We start from the raw sequence: 23,965 nt of genomic DNA, 5'->3' as shown, positions 1-23,965 counted from the left end.
TGTGTGATACGGTGAGGAACAGTGGGTGGTGCGTCAGTTTGAGACTTAACTAGATAGATTCATAAACAATTCCCAAAATGCGCTAACCAAAGACAAGCATCAGCAGGGACCTGATGGTTAGCCTGCAGTATCTCATTTTACCCAGCCGCCTATAACTGACATCACCAGGAAGGATAGCTGAAAATGGAAGACCAAGTTTGGACTGTCAGGCTCTAACAGGCCAGATTGATCTACTGAACTCTTAACGTGAAAGTTAACCAAATGGAAAGCCTTATAATGAAAATTCAGAGCATCAATATACAAAGACAGACCAGATGAAATCAAGATCAAACCTGACAGTCACCTGGAAAGTAAATGGCAGGTGTGACTGACAGAGCTGAACAGGAATCAACAAGATACTCCTAATCAAACCAACGGGACTGAGCAGAAGTGCTATGCTCTGACCAATAAAGATAAGTCCACTCTGCTCTGTACAGTTCAGGCCTCATTACAAGTACTGGCAAAAGTCCCTTTTTAGGCAGCATGGTTCAACAAAGTAGAATGCATCAAAGAGAGGTAAGTAAAATCATGTCTACTAGAGGGCCAATACTCCAATTTATTATACTATGAGAAATGTGGAGTTTAAATAAGGTTTTTTTTGTTTTGATGTTTTAATATACATTAAATAACATGAAGTGAGATGTTCAACCCCAGAACACAGGTAGAGAAAAGTGACATTTCACAGTCTCAGTGACTCTTCATTTGGCGGTTTCTGTAAAGATTGCTCAGGTAACTCATATTTATGACAGTATTTCACAAAGAAGGAAGGCCCAGGGTCCGCACTTCTGGCACTTGTAATTCCTGAAACTCAAGGATTGCTGGAACCTCAAAACAACCTCCTTTAATTGCCAGAAAATTTAGGAATTGGATGTAAATTTAAAGCTAATGACAAAAATACAACACAAAAATATGGCTTCAAATGCAGGCGCACAAGTCACCAATCCCAGAGCTGCTGCCGAGCTTCCACTGGCCTGAGGACCAACACTGCAGGAGAGCATCTCCTACACAAAGTGGATCTCACTGAGAAACTGCACCCGCTTACATAATGTGTGATTTATGGAGCCTTGGTCTCCCAGTGGCTCAGTTTCCCAGTTCATCGTTGCTCCCTCATCACTGATTATTCAGTCTTCTCTGGATCCCATATTTACGCCACACAACTCGAACATTTAAATGCCACAGTTTAATACCACCTAGCAGCAGTGGCGGCAGCAGCAGGGACAGACTCCAGTTATCACTGTAAAACAGGCAGTATTAAGATGCTTCTGTCCCCAGTTGACTGGTGATGAGAAGGAAAGAAAACCGCTTTAGGCCAAAGCTTTAAATAGAAACAATATCATTCTAAAACGTTCATGGGAAGCAAAGTAGCGCATCAGAGTTTAATGATAAGACATCCAACCCAGCATCACGGCAGCCCTGCACTCTCAGAATTGGTGATGGAATTTTAGGTAGCAAATACTCGTAAGCAGTTGTCTTTCCCCTGATGGGTTACAGGGCTAGCACAAGACAGGCACTAGAGCAACAGTAAGGATTGATGGACAATCTTTTGGCTTGGGAAGCTGTGCAAAGGGAAGCTTCCAAAGGGAAAGAAGGCATTGTAGTTTGAATGAGCAATGTCCCCCACAGGCTTAAGTGTTTGAACACTTGGTCTCCAGCTGTGGCACAGTTTAGTAAAGTTATGGAACCTTTAGGAGGCGGAGTGCTGGTGGAGAAAGTACCTTCACCAGAAGCAGAGCTGGAGGCTAAGTAGCCTAAGCCCAGTTTCTGGTCTCTCTCTGTGTGGAGATAAAATGCAATCCCTTTTCTTCCTACGTACCAGACAGCCACCTAGTGCCAACACTTTCCTGGGCAAAGTGGACAGCTTCCCCTTTAGAACTGAAATCAAAACAAAGTGTTTCTCCCCTGTGTTGTTTCTGCTAGGGTACTCTACAACAGCACAGAAAATAAACTAAATACAAGGTAAGCATCTAACAAAAAACCAAAACCAAACAAACAAAAGACAAACATCTAAAAGTAAGTATCAAAATTACCAAAACTTTCTTATGGGGAGAAATTAACTTACAAGTAAACTTTGAAGGACGGAGCAGCTCTAAGACATTAAGAAAGGGCAAATCCCAAAACCCAGGAGCCAGAGAGAATCTCTGAGTATTTGAGGTTAGCATCATACTCATTTCTCTACGTAGCTAGAGAAACCTGTCTCAAAAGGGATGGGGGGAGACAATTTAATTACACACAAATACAAAAATTATGCTTAGAACCAAAGCAAAACACACAAACCATGCCCCCACCACAAATGATCATTTTGAGGAAAGGGATCCCTACTACACATGACAAAGAACCAATTCATTTTTATTTAATGGACTGACTTGCAGACAATAAGAAACACAAACATCAAAACTGAAGAAAAATGCTCAGCTTCACTCATCCTTCCAGTAACAAAATAAAGATATAATTTTTTACTTCTCAAATGAGAAAGATACAATTTTTCACTTCTCAAATGAGAAAGAAAAATTCAATTTGAGAAAGTTAGGAACTAGAAAAGGTCCCTTTCATATCTGCATGGCCACATGCCTGCTAAGTCTGACCATGGAACCCTGTGAGAAGTCAGTGAGTTAATGCACTCAAGCAAAAGTGAAGCTACACAGAAGCAGCTGGGACTTACCAACACCATTTCTTGGAACCATCCACTAAAACTATTGTGTACCTGTGTGTGGTCCCTTATGTATGGGCAAGCTGACTTATTTATGAGGAGCAAGGAATTAAGAATAATCCACATGCCTTATGTCTTAGCTTTCTGCCACTGGCATAAGCCTACCATCAAAGCAACTTGAGGAGCGATGAGCGGGTTTCGGTTCACAACTCTCAGGTCACAGTCCATCACTGTGGGAAGTCAGGGCAGAACTCAGGGCAGGGGACAGGAGGAAGCCTGCTAACTGGCTGGCTCAGTTTTTCTCATACACTCCAGGACCAGGGTTAGCACCACATGCAATGGACTGGCCCAGAGAATGCCCAACATTTTTGTAGTCTCCGAACCCCCTGAGAGACAGGACCTCTCATAGTGCAGGCTAGCCTTGAACCCTCAAGCTTTGACCGGGATGTCCTTGAACTCCTCCTCTTTCTGCCTCGGCTATCTGAATACTAAGGCTACAGATGTGTGCTATCATGTACTTTTGTGTTTATACCTCGACATTTATACAATATCAACAAAATGAAAATGTAAGAATCCAAACCGGGTAGTAGAAAAGGAATGAAGACCTTAGAGATGAGTGTATATCTAAGACCGCATGTATAAAATCTTAGGGATCCTATTGCTTTGATAAAACACCAACACTAAAAGCAACGGGGGGGGGGGTGTATTTCAGCTTACAACTCCAAAAGTTGCACTCCACTGCTGTGGGAGTCAGGGCAGGACTCAAAAGTCAGAGTGTGATGCAGAGACCATGGAGAGATGCAGCTTCTTCTGCCTGCTTTCTGTACAGCAAACGACTCCTTGCCCAGGTTTGGAACTGCCCACAGTGGGCTAGGCCCTCCCACATTAAACACTAATTAAGAAATGCCTCACAGACTTGCCTACAGGCCAGACTTAGGGAGGCATTTTCTCAATGGAAACTCTCTTCCCAAATGACTCCAGTTTGTGTCAAGCGGACATAAAATTAACCAATACATATGGTTATAACTATAAAAAAAAAGAGTAAATTCTGATCACACTAGATTGACTTTCCCAGTTACAAAGCTTACAACACTGTCATATTTCTAGAGGCACAATTACAGCTAAATATTTTATAAAGAAGAAAAATCTTGGAAATACTTTACAGATCATAACACATTAAAAGAAAATGTTCATATCATTTTCATTGATAATTTAAAATATTTTGGTATGTTTTATAATGTGTTAGTATAGGCTTCTAATTTATTGTGCTTGCTGTTTTAAAATGATGGCAGCCACGATATCACTGTAGTACAGCCTGGAGCCACTACAGTTGGAAGCGTCTATTTGTTCATCTTTTATACCCAGCAAAGCAATTTCTCAAATAGGACAAGAGCGAAGTGTAGAAGGAAGTCTAGGAGTCAGGAAGGGACAGAAAGGACAGAAGACTTCTGGGACAGCAGATTTTCTATCTCAGGAGATTTTGTTCCTCACATAAAAACACCTAACTGATAAAATAATTTAGTATATAGAAACTGATCTAAAGGCATAAATCAAAAGAAAAAAGTTAAATACTGATAAACCTTGGTAAGGCAGCTAGGACTGGCTGTGACAGCAGAGCCACAATGCACTGCTGACTAGATAAGCACTATAAATCCAGCGTAGTGGCAAGAGCAGGCCTTAGAGCATCAGTTATGGATAGGGTCAATTCACCAAGATGTAACAGTTCCACATGTATGTACAAGCAAAGGACACAGCCACAAACATAGACAGGAACTGCTGGAAACTGTAATATACCACCCGTCATAACAAACAGAACCAAGTGCACTGAATACGGCACCCTACACAGCAATTCATTCTTCCCAAGCAGATGTGGGGCATTACACAGGACAGACCACAGTAAGCCACAAAACAGTGCTCAGTAAGCTGAAAAGGAGAGAAGTCTTATGAAATACCTTCTCCAGCCACAATGGATAGTAGCCATCAAAGACAGAAGAAGGGTTGGCGAGATGGCTCAGCTGGTAAGGAAGGTGCTTGCCACCAAGTCTGATGACCTGAGTTCAATCCTGGAACACATGGTGGAAGGAGAGAACTGACTCCCACAAGCTGTTCTCTGACCTCTACACTCAGGCTGTGGTGCATGCAAACACACACACACACACACACACACACACACACACACCTCTCACACACTCACCACCCCACCCTACCCCATCTTGAGACTTATGGAAAAAAGAAAACTAAATGTAAAGCAATTTTAAATATTAAAGTAGAGATAAATAAAATAGAGAATCAACAACTACAGAATGAACAAACAGAAACTGGGCTGGGGGAAAGAAGGGTGTGCGCGCATGTGCGTGTGTGGAGGCCAGGGGACAGCCTCAGGTGTCATTCCTTAGGAGCCACTTGCAGGCCCCTCGCTGGCCTGGAACTTTATCTAGAGTCCAGTCTAACTGGCCAGGGGACCTCAAGAACCCATCTGTGTGTGTCCAACTACACATGTGTCACTACGTAAACGTGGATTGGGGGACTAACTCAGGTCCTTGCAAGCACTCCCCAGTCTAAGCTTTATTTTACTGTTTTTCCTAATTGGAAAAATTAAAACAGCTAAAGTAACAAAGAAAAAAAGAAAAGAGTAACTAAAAATTAAAAACAAGCAAATAAATAATGACCGGGCAGTGGTGGCTCACACCTTTGATCCCAGCACTCAGGAGGCAGAAGCAGGCAAATCTCTAAGTTTGAGGCCAGCCTGGTCTACAGAGTGAGTTCCAGATGGGGAAACCCTGCCTGGAAAAACCCCAACCCCTACCCCCAAAAGAAAGTTATGGCAAACTATGAATTTAATGCTATCAAATAAGATAGTCTGCATGAAATAGAGCACTTCTCTTGGAGCATAAAAATAACTAAACTAACTCAAGATCAATTAATGAACTTCTAACACAAGATTGAATAATTGAAGACCTCCCAACAAAATAAATTTCAGGACCAGATGAGTTCAACAGTAAATTCTGAAAACCATCTGTAGAAGAAATTAACAATGGCACAAAACTCTTTTTCTAAAAGCAAGAGAGGAAACTGAGTGCAGTATCATGTACCTGTAGCACGCTACAGTAGGAAATGAGTGCAGTATCATGTACCTGTAGCACGCTACAGTAGGCGAGGCACGACACCATTTAGCCCGTGTGTTTTGAGATCAGGAAAGCTCTAGCTCAAAAGAAGGAAAGGGAGAAAAGTTTAAATACAGAAGAGAACAGAGCATTCCTTAGCTCAATGCAGTCAATATATCCTAATACCAAAGCCCAGGTTTAAAACAAATAAAGAAGACAAAAACAGAACAACAGCAACAAACCACAAGGAAACTACAGACCAGTATTCTCTATATAAATGCACATATATACACATAGGTAAAGGCACTCACATGCATAAAATTAAATAAATCTTTAAAAACAACATAAAAATAGCCAGGCAGTGGTGGTACACGCCTTTAATCATAGCACTCAGGAGGTAAGAGGCAGGCAGATCTCTGTGAGTTCGAGGTTAGCCTGATGTACAAAGCCAAGTTCTAGGACAGCCAGGGCTGTTACACAGAGAAAACCTGTCTTAAAAATAAACAAAAAACCTCCACCACTACCACCTGCTGTTGCTGCTGTTACTACTATTACTACTACTACTAATAAAAATCCTAACTTCAAAGAATAAATACTATTATTTATGCTGAGGTATTTTAGCACTTGGGTTTTTATTGTGGTGTGTTTGTGCACGCACGCAGAGGGGGTGCTAACTGTCCTGCTCTACCTTAACTCCCTTGGGGCAGGGTTTCTCACTAAGCCTTTCCAGCTAGGATGGCTGGCTCATAACTCCCAGGTTTCATCTGTTTCTAGCCCACAAATGCTGGGATTAGAGGCATGTATAGCCATGCCTGGTTTTTATGGACACTGTGGTTATGCTCGGGTTCTCAAGCTTCCCGCACAGCAAGTACTCTTACCCACTGAACCACGTCCCCAGCATAACACTCAGGTTTTCTAAGACTATCTACAAGGCTTTCAACAAATCGCCTACAAAACTAAAACTGACTCAAGAATTAGAGTAAGTGCTGATGAAACAAAACTGAGTAAGATCTAGGAATGCTTTTGAAAATGATATAGTTAATAAAAAAAAGGATCTAGTTTTAAAAATTATGGTAAAAATATGAGAAAATACCACTTAAAGGTATAAGCAGGATATGCTTGATGAACTGAGATAAATGAAACAGTAGAAACAGTGCAGAGAAGACATTCCGAAAAGCCTCCATAGAAAGAGAAACGACACACGTGGAGAGAACGTGCAAGACCAGAATACAGGTGCCTTGTCAGAGGAGGTGAGACAAGTGCAGCCACTGCACGGAGACCCAAAGACCTGGGGCTGGAGAGCGGGATCAACAGGTAAGAGCAGATGTTGCTCCTACAGTGTGGTTCCCAGCATCCACAAGGCAGCTTATAATCATCCCTACATCAGTTCCAGGGGAATCCAACAGCCACTGCTGACCTCTGTAGGCACGGGTCTAGACACAAATCTCACACATACACATAGACAAAACTCCTATACATAAAAAGTAAATAAATATAGGAAATAAAGAGAATGTCCTCTATGTTCAGAGGTCTAAGAAATCTAAAGTTTCCCTTTTAAACAAGAAAAGTGATCCAATCAGAAAGCTACCTGCTGAAATTTTACACTGGAACAGTTGAAATTTCCATCTCCAATGATCACTGATCATAACACTTTTGCTAAGAGTAGACACTGAATTCTCAACACAATGATCCATATAACCCTTTTCACCTGATGATAGTAAATCTAAGATAACTATGAGTTACATATGTTTTAAAAGATTGCTTATGTTAGGGACAGAAAAGAACATAATAAAAAAATAGAAATCCAATGAGTTTTCAGATGCTACATGTAAAGTCTCTAATAAAACTAAAAGCAGTGGTATCCAGTAAGAACCTTGCACATTTTAGCTATCATCATCATTTCTGCTATCACAACTATTATTGCTGCTACAATCTGCCCTGTTCAACCATCACTACTAAGCTATTTTAAATATTACATTTCTATTGCACAGCTTCTGAAGAAATCCACATGCTATGCTGAATAATATGGCATCTTTCATATTCTGGATTCAGACTCCCTACGTTTACTTTGAAATTCCATTTAGTAGCTGCGTAAATCTGAGGTAATTTACTCAGAGACTATTATCTCAGTGTAGTTTGCATCTGTAGCACTAAGATAACAACAGCATTCTTCACAGAGGGCACCATGCGGTTTGAACTATGAATTACAGGGGAAAGGCCCATGATACCACCTAATGACAGCAAGTCCTCTAGGTGTTCACACTATGACTAAATGTAGCAATTTGCTAATAATAAGTTAACATGTGGGGTCCATCACAGTCCAGTGTTATTGGCAATGGAAAAACATTAATGTTCCTTACAAAGCCCCAACTGTTAAGAAGCAGCAGGTAGACTTAACAAAAGTGAATAATCTGCCCACAGTCGTGGTGCTTCTCTGTGGCAGAACTGCAAGGCCAACAAACACTTCCAACTACGAAGCAGGTTATCTAGTTCATTTCCAAAAGGATTATATAATTAATTTTCAGAATGGATTCTTGTTACATACCCACAGCCAGTGGAAGACAGAAACATTTAAGCTTAGCCTAACTCTGTCCAACCTCAGCACCACATGAGTTCCTAAAAGTGAGAAAGAAACCACTTGACATCCTTCTACCTACAAAGTCTCCTCTACAAGCAGAAGAGAAACCTCTTCTCTTCAATTCAACAACCCATGACATCAAATATTTTTGCATGCAAGATGACAAGAGTAAACAATTTATACAGAACCCAGAACTCCTACAGAGACAAAATATGGTTTTATGTTCATTCTACCCCAACTCACAAAGTTCTGTAGAGTAAGCTGTAGCTAAGGTCAGGCATACAGCTGTTTCCACATAAAACTACTTTGTTCTCCATTTAGTCTATCAGAATTTATACAATTTCATGAGGATGGTTTCTACAGTTAAATACTAAAGTATTGGGAGAAAATTCCTATTGTACAGACTTGGAATTCACAAAATTGTTAAGTCTAAGGTTTCAAAACACCCAAAATTCCCACTGTTCCTAACGTAACAATCAAGGGAGAGATTAGAGCTCCTAAAACATTACAGGGTGACCTAAACTATGTTGATTACAACATGTTTCAGTTACTACAGCAAAAATAACCCAACAAGACTAAGAATACCTAGCTAATAGTTCTGATCCCTATCTTGATTGAACAGCTCCATCTAGTTACAATAGCTAGCATTTCCCTAGTAGTAGAGAGTTAACTGCCCAAAAGAAAAGTTCCTAAGCTATGATCAGGGGTCTAGAGACATGGCTCAGCAAAAGAAGCACCAGCTGCTCTTCAGAGGACCCAGGTTTGGTTCCAGCAGTGACATGGTCACTCACAATCTTCTGTAACTCCCACTCCAGGTCATATTAAGCCCACTTCTGGCCTCCCAGGGCAATGCATGCACATGGTATACAGACATATACAGATAAAAATACCCACAGACACAAAGTAAAAATAAATCCTCAAATCTGGTCATTAAAAATATTTGAATCCTTTTAAACGCTATTCAGATCTGAAATGCACTTCCAGACAAAAATTAAGGTGTAAGGTTAGTAACAACTCGAAAGTTAAAAACAATGAAAAAGGTCAAGAGTAATGATAATACAGCTCAAGGTAACAAAATATAACTCCACAAATTATGACATAATAGAGCAAGATGTAATGAGATCGATGTTTAATAAGGTTCAATGTAACTAAGTATACAACCATGTAAAGATAGAATATTAAAACTGAAGTCAAAAGAAAGGACAGTGCCAGAGAAGGTTTGTTTTGATAATTTTCCAAAAATGGAGTGATAAAAAGTCCAGAATAGGTGCTGGAAAGATGATACAGTGGTCAAGAGCACTGCCTGCTCCTCCAGAGAATGGAGTTTGGCTCCTAGCACTCACAACCAGGTCTAATTTCAGTTCCAAATATCTGACGCCCTCTTCTGGCCTCCACAAGCACTGCACAGACAAGCACGCATACACAGGCAGGCAAAACACCCATATACATAATAAATAATATATATATATATGTATGTATATATAATCTTAAAACAATTTTTAAGCCCAGAGTATTAGGATACAAAGAAAGAATAAAAAAATATTCAAGCTAGATAGGGAATCTGCACAATGATTTAGAAAGAGTTGGAAATGGGGGAAGAACATCCAATATAGGTAAAGACCTAACAAAAGTTTAGAAGCCCAAATAATAGAATTCATATAGGTTCAAAGACAGAAAAATATTAGAAGGAGAGAGAGAGAGAGAACAGAAAGAAGAGGAACAAAGAGATAAGAGGAAATAAATCTAGAGAGAGACGACAAATCTAACCTCAAGCCTAGAATCTGGAGCTGGAAACTACTCCAAACCAAGAAGTGTCTTTTTATTTTACTCTGAAAAAATTAAGAGTGCTCAAATTTGAAATATATGATGTTAAAAATTACTTTTATTATTAGATACATATTTATTGTTTCTCTAATAAACTTGGTAGAGACCTTTCAGAATTTATAAGAATGGTTATGGTAAACAGAAAACTAAAGGCAGGAACAAGGAGGGGAATCTCCCTCTGAGGTACTCAGATAATAGCCAGTCAGCTTTCAATGGAGATCACGGACCCTCCAGCCAAACCAAAACCCAAACAGCCATTCAGTACCTTGTAAGCCTCCCTCTCTGTCCTTTAATTTTGTAAAAGTTAAATTTGTTAACATTTACAAAGCATTAAAATAATGTCTGGTACATGGGAACTATGCTTATTAAAGTAATTAATACACAATGTTTAGGGAATTTTTAAGGAGGCATTTGCAAATGAATCTATATGTTATCTAGTAGATCATGAAACAAATAATTCTGACCTTTACTTTCCTCTCTGGGGAATTATAATGTCTAGTATTTAATAATAAAAAAGTCATGAGGATGCAAAATTCATTATAAAAAGCTGTGGACAAAGCAGATGCTCTCTAATCTTATTTGTGAAGGGACAGGAAAAAGTAAAGATACGCCAAAATAAACAGTGGTGGCAGTTTGCTAGGTTAAGACAAAGAAAAAATAAGTAGGTATATCAACCAATTGGCTTTAGAAATAAAAGAATTCCAAATGCTTATAAGAGTTTACAATTCCTAATATTAGTAGACGGATCTTAAAAGCAAAATAAACTAAGAAACAAGTGTTATTAGATAAAATTGTTAATTATGGATGTTAGACCATTTGTTATGCAATTAATTATAGATCTGTAGACATGGACATTACAAACATGGATCAAGTATCTTCTTGCGTTATAGGTTTGAGGAGAGACACCTCAAATTTCTAAGGAGACCTAAATACAGTTTTATGAAAAATCATTAAATAATGATTACACTAGAAATGTTCTGTGAAGTCAAAAGGCAACATTGGCTTAATAACACCAGATATTACAAGCATAAAATATGAAGCCCAAAATATCAAGTGATCTCATTTGGACTAATTTTTAAAAAAATCAGGTTGTTTGTTTGTGTTACATTGTTGCTTGCCTTGCTTCTTCACTTCAAACCAGTGGGGGGGGGGGGGGGCACTAGAGACTGAAAGTGTAGAGGACAGTGATAGGCAGCAAGAAAGAGACTAGTAAGTACCCCAGATCTCCTGAAGAGACCAGAGAAAGAAGAGGGTGGGGTCCTTCTGTTGCTTTCAGAGAATTAAATGCTAGCACAAACAGTGACTATTTGCATCGAGTTTCACAGTTCTGGCCCTGGCTAAGCAAAGTCCTCCACCCCCACTTATCTTCCTCTTCTAATCAACTTCCAACTAACATAAGAGCATAATTTTCCTTCCTCTACTAAGCAGATGAACTATCAGAGGTTCATAAGCACATAAGGAACACAGAAATATCAGTAAAAGATATAATCGCGTGTGAGAACTGAAGACATGTTTACTTTAAAGTAGAAAATTCTTTCCCCTCCATTTTTAAGGGGTTGGGGTTTTATGGCAGTTCTCCAGTAGTTCCCATCCTGAGCAGTCCTAGACGCTTGGGCTATCGCCGCACCCAAGGTTCCACAATGATGATGGTAATGACTAGGGTTGAGGACTGGGCTGTCTCTATCGCACTGGATGACCTCTTTCTCAATGTTTCAAGTGCTGAGGTTATAGACATATGCTACTGCAGTGAGCTCAGAAAATTTGCTTTTTTTTTAAAATTGTGGTATGTGTGTGTACATTCATGTGTGCAAGAACGTAAGTCCACGCCTATGTGAGGAGGCCAGAAGAGGACACTGAGTGTCCAACTCTATTATTATTCCCCTGAGACAAGAAGTTCTCTCACTGAACCTCACGCTAGGCTGGCAGTCTGCAAGCCCTCAAATCTGTCTTTCTCCACGCCCCCACAGAGCTGGAACTGTAGGTGCAAGCAGCCATGTCAAGTTTTATCTGTGTGCTCTGGAGACTTGAACTAAGGCCCTCACGCTGGTGCGACAGGAGCTGCTAGGCTGTCTCCCAGCAATCCCAGGAAGATTCCTTAAAGTTCATTTTCTCATCAGCTATTTCATATTATAATCAACAATACCCTAGGACTGTTTCTTCAGTTCAGAATCACTGTGGTTTGTATCTGAATTCTTCTAATCAATCAGCAAAGCGATTTGTTGGATGGAGGGGTTATTTCTAGAAGAACAGAAGAGTCAGTTCACACTTTTTCACACCTACCTTCTCACCACTTGAGTAGAAGAAATACCGCAATCGGACTATGTTACAATGATCTAGCTTTCTCATGATCTGGAGCTCTCGGTTCTGCAAAAAAAGCACATGCAATAATTAAGAATAACAGCTACTCATCATAATGACCAAGGTACTTCTAAAATAACATTAAGCATAGAAACAGGCTCTGAATATGCTGTTAAAATGTATGGCAAACCAGGCACCCAGTGGCACGCAACTGTAATCTCAGTTCTCCTGAGGTGGAGGCAGGAAGACCATGAGTTCAAGGCCAATTGGGATACACTACCTACAAAATAAAAAGGAGGGAAAAGAGAAAGACCATTTTCAGAAATGAGTCATCTGCCATTACTCATCAGTAGAACAAATGCAGAAATTAAGGTCTGGATTTCACTCCAATATTACAGGACCACAAAATTCCCTAAATGATCTCTGATAGGGCGGTTTTTATAAGTATCAGGCAAATCAATGTTCAGTGAAGTCTCGTGTCTGAAATGCACTCGACAGACAACTACTGCCATTCTCGTGCTCTCACTAAGGTGCTCTTTTCTAGCTGAGTATCGATACACCAACTCCACAGGGAGGGAGCATTGCTGGTCTACAAGTGCAGCACATTTATTCTGTGCCACACACTGTTCAATATTATGGACAAAGAAATAAACAAAACTATTCTCAAAAAACTTAAGGGTCTATTGTGTATGAGCTCATGTTTTACCTTTGGGTTATGGCTATACCCAAAGGGAATTTTAAAATATGGAAATTTAATAAGCATAAGCTGACTCATTGGGTGATAGATTTCTTAGACAAACATACACCTGGTTTTCAATGTCCAACTTCCAGAAAAAGCCCCATGGGACCATGCATGCCTATAATCTCAGATCTCATAAGTAAAGGCAGGCAGATCCTAGACGCTTACTTGGTCAATCAGCCTAACCTACACACTTAGTATTTCAGGTTCATGAGAGACCCTGAGCTGCGAGAGCACACTCTGCTCCTTCAGCCAATAACCTTAAGATACCAGCCCACTGGGGCGTGGTCTCTTATACTTTAAAAAAGGAGCAGAACCATGCTGGCCCCGTTGGGACGGTTAGACTCTGTTTGCTGTCTGTGACAAGAGGACTGTTGTTTGGGACGGTGATCTGTAAGTTTTTCTCCTTAAAAAAAAAATAACCCTTCTTATTATCCATAATTCTCAACTGGTGTGGGACTGTTTTGCGGCTTCATCTGGCGCCCAACGTTTGGTTTTAGAACCCCAGGCTCTACTGCCGTCACCAGCTCAGGGTGCTCCCAGCTCAGCGCGAGTCCTCCCTCAGTAGGCCACGGCCTGTGCGAGGAGCCAGCAAGAAGAGGGAGAATGGTAAAAGACACTCAAGGTTTTCTCCAGTCTCTCTCCCCTCTATTCACTGCCTTCTCCCCCTCCACACACACACACCCCACAAACACCCATGATATTTAAGTCCTCTTTATTTGGGTAGTAGTTTTGATCAAAGGTACAATTATCTGTCACCTGTGTGGTCAATTTAGCAGCTTTCTGAGCTCAATGAGTGTAGAAAAATGTGTGTAGGAACTGACGAGTGAAGTGGGTTTTTGTTTTGTTTTGAATTTATATTTTTTAAAATTTCTTTTGGGGGTGGATGCTACAGGGGTGAGGGACGAATATAGAGGGACTAGGAAACGAGCAGAATTAGGGTATATGACATAAAATTCCCCAAGAATCAATTAAAAAATTGTTAAAATGTCAAATTTACTAGCTATAGATAATAGATATTTTAGATCAAGGTGTGAGGGGGAACTCTGTAGGAACACACAGGGACTCCTGTCCATCAATGTGACTTAGGAGACAAGCCTCTAGCACACCTGTGATTCAAGATCATGATCAGGCCAACCGAGGCAGGAAGACCCCACCCTGAAGTCCATGGCACTGCTCCCTGGGCTTGTTCCCTAGACTGAATAGAAGGCAAATGCTAGCTCAACAACACTACCATTACCATTCTCTGCTTCCAGGCTGTGGGTGAAATATGTCACCCCTTCCACAAGGATTTGCCAGTCAAGATGAACTGTACACTTGAACTTTAAGTCAAAGGAAACTCTTTCTCCCTGAAGTTTTTCTTGTCAGAGTATTTTATTGCAAAACAGGAACTGTAACTAAGACATATTTGAAGCTGTTAGCAAACAACACAGCAGTTATGAAGAACCTTGGGGATAGGTTTGGATGTTCCAGAAAGAGCTAGAAAGATAAGACGGTGGCATCATTGAGAGTATGAGAGTAGGGGGAGTAAGGTCAAAGAGAAATAGTAGGGGGCAAAGAGGAATAAAGCCTCTTCAGCCATGGTGAGAAATTCAATTTAAATGTAATGAAAGTCAATAGAGATTTTGACAGGTGAAGTTATGAGCTGACATAACCATTCCAAAAGAGTGTTCTAAAAATTGAACAGAATATGTTTAAATAATGGGGGGCAGGAGGAATCTTGAAAAAGAAAGGAAGGAATAATGGAATTTTAAGCGAAGAAAGAAAAGAATCTACCTTGGAGACATGAAGGAGCTTTTTTAAAAGGCATCGTTTTTATTAAAGGGTGTTAAGGCATTAAGACAGAAGCAGAAAACTGGCAATACGGCTAATGGAAGGTGCTGGTTTCAGAACAGCAATGATGACACAGACTGATGAGGCGGAATTAAAGCACGTGTAGGAGGCACAGGATATTAAGGACGAGAAAGTTTCAGCGGAGCTCCAGCTATGAAAGGTCAGAAAACCCACTCTCCCCAAACACCTGCGAACTGCTTTCCTGAAGACCCAGAGTAACCTCGGGGAAAATGCGAGCAACTCAATGTGTTGTTCAACTCACGCATACACTACGTACCAAAAAAAAAAAAAAAACAAAAAAAAAAAAAAACAAGGAACCTTTATAACTACAAACATAACCTCTCATGAATAACATAACTTATTAACTGTGCCAAGAAATTAATTTTTAACACAGAACTAAAAAGCTAATTACTATGAAAATAACTCTATAGACTACAACCAGGTAACAGATTAATAAAATAAAAAAAATACTCTAAAACAATCACACAGGTTTTAAAAAATCCACCTCCAGGTCTGGAGCAATGGCTCAGTGGTTAAGAGCACAGAATCCTGATTCGATTCCCAGAACCTACATGGTAGTTTACAGGTAATGCCACAGAACCTACATGGTAGTTTACAGGTAACGCCAGTTCCAGGATATCGAACACGCTCTTCTGGCCTCCATAGGCCCTAGGCACATACATGATGCAGACATTTAAACAGCAAAATGTGCACATAAAATACAAAAATAATTTTTTTAATCCAATTCCAAAGGCTGGAAAGAAGGCACAGTGGTTAAGATGTTTGGTGACCTTGCACAGGACCCAGGTTTGGGTGCCAGCACCCATAAGGTGGCACCCAACAGTTCCAGGGAATTCAGCACCCTCTTCTTGCCTTTATGGGCACTCAATGGGCACATACTAATGCAGGCAAAACACTCATAATACACAGAAAATAAAAATAAATGAATCTTTTTAAAAAAAATCAGACTCTAGAGTTTCCACAGTATAAAAACTATTCTATTTAAATTGTAAAGGCATATAAACAACAGGAAAAATTGATATTTGTGCTAAAAAAAAAAAACCCAACAGACTGGCTCTGAACAAAATGCATTCAGCAATGAATATAAAGCAGCTATTCTAATCATAATGTACACACGTATTCACTTTCTTTAATTTCATCAAAAAATAAAATACAAGCCATAACATAATATATTGCATAAAACAGTAATGGCACAAAAGAAGGGAAATGAGGCTATATTTGAGCTGTATTTTACTGGAATAAAGGCAGCATTAAGCTGACACAGACTGTCATAAATTGAAGTGCTGAGTGTAATCCCCAGAACCACCACTAAAGATTTGAGCTTAAGAGTCTACTTGTGGCATGTCTGCAAGGGGTTTGAGAGATGGCAGAGAGTGGCAAGGCCCGAACTAAATGCTGACAGCACCATTCCAGGGGCTAGGCTCCTAGGCTGTCTGATGAGCAGAAGGAAAGCAGCGCCAGTGTCTATGTCTTTCTGCTTCTGACTGAGGCACATGTGCCCAGCCCCGCCACACCTAAAACAGCTCTTGCCCCATATTTTCCCACCACAATGGACTACACCCTCAAACTACAAGCCAAAATAAACCCGTTCTCTCTCTCTTTCCCCCAGATATTTAGTCAGAGCAATGAAAAACCTAACACAGTGCACTAAAAGTTTCCATTTGGATTGGGATAGGGAAGGAAAGGAGTTCTCAGGAGGCCCCACCCATCCTTAAGGGACTCCTGACAGCTACTGCTGGCTGAAGGAAGAACTGTCACTTTCTCCTGTGCCGCTGATAATTTCTGCCCATGCTCCAGTGAAATCTTCCCCATGTGCTCATGTCGGCAATCCTAACTAAATGCAGTGGGTAGCACACACGACATGACAGGCAGAGCGGGACCTCTGTGGAAAAGGAGGGCTACACAAGAAGGGAGGGATGAGTAATGGGGTGGGCGAAAGACTTGCTAGACTTTAATACATACATGTAGCAAACTGTCAAAAATAAGGAAAATGCATTTGTTAAAGACAAATAAGCCAGAAAGTTCTAGAAGGGAGAGACAAACCAACATGAGATAGAAACTACAAGATGGTACCAGTAACTCCTTATATGAGATTACATAAATTATAAATGAATTAAGTACATGACCAAAAGGCAGAGATTGCCAAACTGGAGATTTTATTAGCTTTTGAGACAGGGTTTCTCTGTGTAACCCTGGCTGTCCTAGAACTCGCTCTGTAAGCCAGGGCATGCCCCACCACCACCAGACTAGAACTGGGTATTTTTAAGATGTAAATATATTTATCTATAGGAGATACAGTTTAAACTGAAACACACAGATCATTTCAAAGCAAAAGAAATAAAAAACAAGCTATGTATTCTAATGACCTTTTTATGAAAATGAGGACACTTGTCGGGCGGTGGTGGTGGCGCACGCCTTTAATCCCAGCACTCGGGAGACAGAGGCAGGCGGATCTCTGTGAGTTCGAGGCCAGCCTGGTCTACAGAGCTAGTTCCAGGACAGGAACCAAAAGCTACGGAGAAACCCTGTCTCGAAAATAAAAAAAAAAAAAAATGAGGACACTTGTGGATATTGTAATCTAGAAGAGGGAGACCTGTTTTCTGCCAGTGCCAACTCACTCTGTAATGACTTCTCCTTACCCAAACAACCCACCTACGCATTAAATGTGTGCTCTACCTTAGACCTAAATTTTGCTTCGCATACCAAAGTGGCAAGGCTACCTGCTCACAACAGAGACCACTGATCACACTATTACTGGAATGACCTGAACCTTCCTGCTACGCACACCTAACGAAACTCGCTACACAAGCCCCACTTCCTTCACCAGCTTCGGGCCATCCTCAGCTGTTTCAGCACACAGACTCTTCTTATAGTATTTAAAAAATATTTTCATGTTTATTGTATTTCTGCATGTATTCTTACAACTACAGGTCACTGGTGTTATAGAAAATAAAGTATCCCAAAGCTTACAGAATTCAGGTATTGTCTGTAATGACCAACATACGCTCTGCCTTAGCAACTATCTAAAAACTCCATAGGAGCAAAAATTGAGTTGCTGCCTTTGCTGGTCAACCAGCATGGAGAAGGGAACTGGGAGGGAAGGCAAGAAGACTCATACATACACAATGAAGTCTTACAATTGTAATAAACTCCGTTTATTTTTTTAAAAGCTAGCTACTCAAGATATAATTTCTCTGAAAAAAACCTGAAGAACACAATTTAAGCAAAAATTGTTTTTTTCCTCATTTTCATAAAAAGGTCATTAGAATACATATATCTCTAAAAGGACTGCTATGGTTTAGATATATTCCCTATAAAACACGTAAGTTAAAGTCATGATCCACAGCTGGCAAATTCAAGCACTAGGAGTGACTGAATCCTAAGGGCTTTGGACTCATCAGAGGACTGATCCTTAACGGATTCATGCTGTGATTAGGAGGGGACTAGCTGGGGAAAGGTGCTTTCTGGGAGTGTGCCCTGGAGAGGTGCACTTGTCCCCAGTCCCTTCCTGCATTCTCTCGGCTTCCAGGCCGTTACACTCTTGTGCTATATTATCGAGCCACAGGCCTAGGAACAATAGATCCTGCTAAAACTATAAGCCAGAGTCTTTCCTTTCTTTAATTTCTGTGTTTTTGTTGGGGCAACAAAAACTAACAAACAAAGGTTATTTTTGTTCATTTTTATAATACCTGACAACTTACACTGGGAGTGGAGGTAGTGGGTGAGTTGTCTGGCTTGTTTCTGAAAGCCATAGAGCCAAGAATTCCTGGAGCTACTTCGGAACCATTATGTAAAACCTGAAGCAAGTTAACTTTTAGGTGAGGAAACAGCCAGCAAGCTTACAACTGTGGGTGTCAAGTAGGCGCATACGTCTGCCGATCATCTTTCCTTTCTTCACCAAAGTCTGCAAAATAGGATTCACCTCAAAGATTTTGTTTTTAAGACTACTTTCCCTAAATGTAACTTCTGTAAAAAAATGAATGTTATCCAAAGAGCTGAACCAGTTTAATCCCCGTCCATAGTAACAATAGGTGCCACCCAAACACTCCACAATGGCTTTTTAAATAGCAGAATAACTCCAAGTGCACAACAAATGTTTTCAGCTCACCTATATCAGAACTGAGGGTCTCTGCAGAATGATGCACTAATGAGTGGGCAAACCCAAGCATCTAGCACAGTGTGATGGACTTTAGCTTACTAACAAGCTGCTGTCTTTGTATATGAGTGAACATAGGAGTGTGGGTCTGGATGAGAATGGCACTCATGGACTTTTGTTTGATGACATGGTCCCCAGTTGCTGAAACTCTCTGGGAAGAATTAGGAGGTGTGGCCTTGGAAGAGATCTGTCCCTGAGCAAGGTGGGCTTTGAGGTTTCAAAAGCCCATGCTATTCCCAGTCAGCTTTCTTTCTGCCTTGTGCTTGTGGCTCAAGATGTAAGCTCTTAGCTACTGCTCCAGTGCCACGCCTGCCTGCTGGCCTGCTGCCATGCTCCCCCCCATGATGGTCATGGACTCTAAGCCTCTAAAACTGTAAGCTCCAAATAAATTCTTTATTTTATGCATTGCCTTGGTCATAGTCCCTTATTATGGCAATAGAACAGTAAGAGAAAGGAGAAAAGAGAGACCTGGTAATTATTTTATAAAATTCTGCAACCCTGCCAGAGAAAACATCTTAATATACAAAGATAAAATTCTTAAATATTGCAAGCCACGAGGAACCACTAGTGTGTTCTGAGTAATAGATTTGTTTTGGGAAGATTACCAGCTATGAAAAGGGTTATTAAAGGGACAAGGGAAAGAAAGAAAACCAGGACTGCAGTGAGGGGAAACACTAAAAAGGGAATAGGAAACCAAGGACTAAGAGGCAGATTAACAATGGCTAGGTGGAAAGAGAAGGCAATCTTGCAGGCTTCTTACTAACATGGCTTTTTTTTTTTTTTCCTGAAAGGGCTTTAGGATACAGAAGGGGAGAGTTCACATTGGTATATGCTACCTGAAGGTGAAAAGCCTAAATGTGCCCTCTGTCCTCAGCAAGAGAGTTATATGGCTCCTGAAGTCACAAAAGCACACACAAATGTGTATAAAATTATAAAAGATCCCCAGACTTGCCTGGACACCTAATTAGAAAACGAAAAGTCTAAAACAACATCAAAATACAACTAGAGAACTCAACAGCGGTGTCACAGCACCCCCGTAAAACTTCCTGGTATTCAGAAAAGAGCTCTGAGACATATTTACACCAGGTGCATAAGTGACCACACACGAGGAAAAAAATGATAGAAGTTGTAAGAGAACCGCAAAACTAACAGCCTGAAACAAGAGTCGACGAGTGTTTTCTATGAAGGACCAGATGGGAAACACTTCAGGCTGGCAGAACATATGGACTTTGCTCCAACTACTCAACTCTGCAGTTATCAACAAAATGGAAAAGAACGGACATAACTGTGTTCTAATACAACTTTATTCTTTATTTACAAAAACTAGAGGCAGGCCCACAGTTTACCATTACTCTAGAAATAAGAAAAATTCTTGATACCCAATTTTTACTGATGATACCTACTCCCTCAAACTTGATTTTGTCAGACAAAGTTGTAATTTTTTATTTCTAATTTCAAATTCTATTAAATCACATTTTTACAAGTTGGCTAAGTCCAATATTAAGAAATTCTCCTCTCTTTATTCTATTTTTTGTCACTTTATTGTTTTTTCAAAACAGGGCTTCTCTGTGTAGCCCTGGCTGTCCTGGAACTCACTCTGTAGACCAGGCTGGCCTAGAACTCAGAGATCCGCCTGCCTCTGCCTCCCTAGTACTGGGATTAAAGGCGTGCTCGACTACAGCCTGCTCCCTTCCCTTTATTTTAAAATGAGTTACATGAGAATTCTCTACAATGTATTTTGAATATATTCACCTCCCTCTACATCTCCCAGATCTACCTCCTCCTTCCATTCCAATCCAATTTTTGTGTCTCTCTCTATCCCCCGTCTCACCACCATCCTTTTCTTTCCTCCACAAATATTTGGTGTTTCCCACATGCTACTCTTGGATATGTGGCCTTCCACTGGAATGTGGTCAACTACCAGGGCTCTCAACATGGAGGGAGAAGGTGGGCATGTAGTTCCACCCCAGCAATAGGCAACTGAAAACTGTTGGGGAGGGAAAGTCTGTTTACTTTAAAACTGTAGCCCTGGTAGTTGAGAACACGTGCAACGTTTATCTTTCCAGGTCTGTCACCTCACTCAGAATGACTGTTTATCTGGATTTTGTTTTCCCAGGATCCCACTATGTAAATGTATATCACATTTTCATTATCCATAAATCAGCTGGTGTACATTTAGGCTATTTCAACTCCCTGGCTATTACAAAAAGAAAAATAATATTAAATACGGATGAGAAAGCATCTCTGTAGAAGAGTGCTTTGGGTATATATCCAAGAAGGACATAGCTGGACAGGGTATATATCTAAGAATGACATTGCTAGACAGTGTGGTAGATCTATTTCTAGCTTTTTGAGGAAATGTCACACTAATTTCACCAGTTTGTACTGCTACAAACATCTTTATCTGCATTTGTTGTTGTTTTTAGAAAAAAAAACTATCTTAGACATTCTGATGGGGGTAAGATGAAATTTCATAGTTTAATTCTGAATTTTCCTGATGGTGCAGGGATATTTAACATTTTAAAAAAGTATTTCTCAGCCAGTTGTCTTTTTTCTTCTGAAAATTCTGTTTACTTCCATGCCCATCCCCAACTTTTTTGTGGGCTCTTTGAACAGGCTTTCCCTACCTTGTTCTGGCTATCCTGGAACTCACAGAGACCCACCTGCCTCTACCTTCCCAGTATTGGATTAAAAGCATGCACCACACCAAGACAAGTCTCTATGCCCCAATTTTTTTTTTTTTTTTTTTTTTTTTGTGGTTTTTCGAGACAGGGTTTCTCTGTAGCTTTGGAGCCTGTCCTGGAACTAGCTCTTGTAGACCAGGCTGGTCTCGAACTCACAGAGATCCACCTGCCTCTGCCTCCCAAGTGCTGGGATTAAAGGCATGCGTCGCGTCACCACCGCCTGGTTCTATGCCCCAATTTTTAACTGGGGATTTGTTTGTTTGGTTTTTTGAGATAGGGTTTCTCTGTGTAGCCCTTGCTGTCCTGGAACTAGCTCTGTAGATCAGACTGGCTTCGAACTCAGAGATCCACCTGCCTCTGCCTCCTGAATGCTAGGATTAAGGGCGTGTGCCACCACCATCCAGGTTTAACTGGGTTTTCTAGATGTTAAGTTTTTGTCAGTACTTTGTATATTCTAGATACAAAATCTATGTCAAGTTTTCCTCTAATGTGGTATCAGCTGTTGATAATGATGTATATTTGGAAGCATCAAAAATTGATTCTGTTTTCTAATCCAATTTGCTAGTCTACATTAAGAGTTCTCATTGAGAGATGTGTTACCTACCACTTTGTAGATTCTGTGTTGTTTCCTTAGACGTCTTTGAATTAGCTGTTCTAGCACTTATTTACTCCTTTTGCCCTCCAGTGTCTTTACCCTTTTCTTCAGATTGAGGTATTCCTTCCAGAATCCTCTGTCGAGCTGCCTTAGTGGTCATAAATTCCTTAAAACTGTTTTTAATCACAGAAAAATTTATGTCTCCTTCAAATTTAGTGGATAGTTTTGTTGGGTATAATAGTTTCAGTTTATAGTTGTGGTCTGTCAGAGTTTGGATGCACCTCTCCCGGACCTTCTGGCTGTGTGTGTGTATTTGACCTTTGCTCTTTTGCAGCATACAATGCCTATGTCCTGATGAGTTTCTTCTCTAACCCTGTCAATCTAGTGTTCCTAGGTCTCTTGTACCTAGGATGTGCACCCCCTTCTCTAGGTTTGAGATTTTATTGAAAACAACCTCTATGCCTTTACCATGGTATTCTTCTTCTGTGCCCAAGATTCACCTATTAGGTCTTTTCATTTTCATGTGTCCCAATGTTTGCCCATGTTGCTCTTTCCTTTTTTCTTTTCTTAACTTTCTCACGTGCTTTCCTCTACTTTATCTTCCAGTCCTGATTCCTTTTGCCAAGTAAGCCTTCTGTTGGTGAGACTTTCATTACTGAGGTTTTTATTTGGAGTTTTCTATTTCCAACATCATTTCACTTTTCTTTCGCAATTCTCTCTCTTTACTGAATTCAATTTTTCTATCATGAATTGGGTTCTATTTCATTAAATTTTTGTTGTTGTTCTTTCAGCTATTCAGCCATAGTTATAATCATTCTGTTGAATGGTTCATTACTATGTGATGAACTTTTTCAAAACATGTTCTCTTGGTTTTTCATGTCCGTTTCATTTCTGCACTGGGACTTGTTTGAATCTGAAGTAGTTTGCTAGTTAGATGTTTTTCTTTTTCTTGAAATCACTGTTCTTTCAGTTTAGTCATACACAGTATACAGGAGAGGTGGGACTTTTATTGGCAGCTCCAAGTTCTATCTCTAGGCTTCTGAGTTTGCTATTTACCCAAACAAACACCATATCCAAGAGTCAAAGCATGTCTTTTCCTAGTCCTCTCCTCTACTGTCTTTTGGTGGTCTCTCTAAATCTAGTTGTTTTATCTCGAGTAAGCTCTGGTCAGCCCAACGTTGGCAACAGTAGATCCTGAGAAACCAGATGTGCAGTTGGGAGGCATGGAAGAGGTATGTGGTTCTGTGGGGTCCTCAGGTGCTTGGGCTGAGGCTTCAGGGTAGACTGTCCTACCTGTATGATTGTGTGGCTCTACAAGGGCAATCCTTCAGTTCTTACATGTTCAGTTTTTCTTACATGTATCTTTCAGCTTCCAGTTTATAAACAGAAAGTAAATTCTATGAGTCAATAAACATTTCTATATAGGACATAAAGACTATTTCTCTAT

General features: G+C 40.3%; 1 protein-coding gene across 2 annotated transcripts in view; it reads right to left on the bottom strand.

The window, feature by feature from the left end:
• Gsk3b (glycogen synthase kinase 3 beta) overlaps positions 1-23,965 on the bottom strand; it is a 148,905-nt gene that overhangs the window by 65,343 nt on the left and 59,597 nt on the right. For both annotated transcript variants that reach the window (XM_057764199.1, XM_057764200.1), the window contains exon 3: positions 12,473-12,556. In XM_057764199.1, coding sequence (XP_057620182.1) covers positions 12,473-12,556 — 84 coding nt within the window. The remainder of the gene's footprint in view (positions 1-12,472; positions 12,557-23,965) is intronic.

The sequence above is a fragment of the Chionomys nivalis genome, chromosome 3 (assembly GCF_950005125.1).
Source record: "Chionomys nivalis chromosome 3, mChiNiv1.1, whole genome shotgun sequence".
Taxonomy (NCBI): domain Eukaryota; kingdom Metazoa; phylum Chordata; class Mammalia; order Rodentia; family Cricetidae; genus Chionomys; species Chionomys nivalis.
This window is presented reverse-complemented; position numbering and strand designations above follow the sequence as displayed.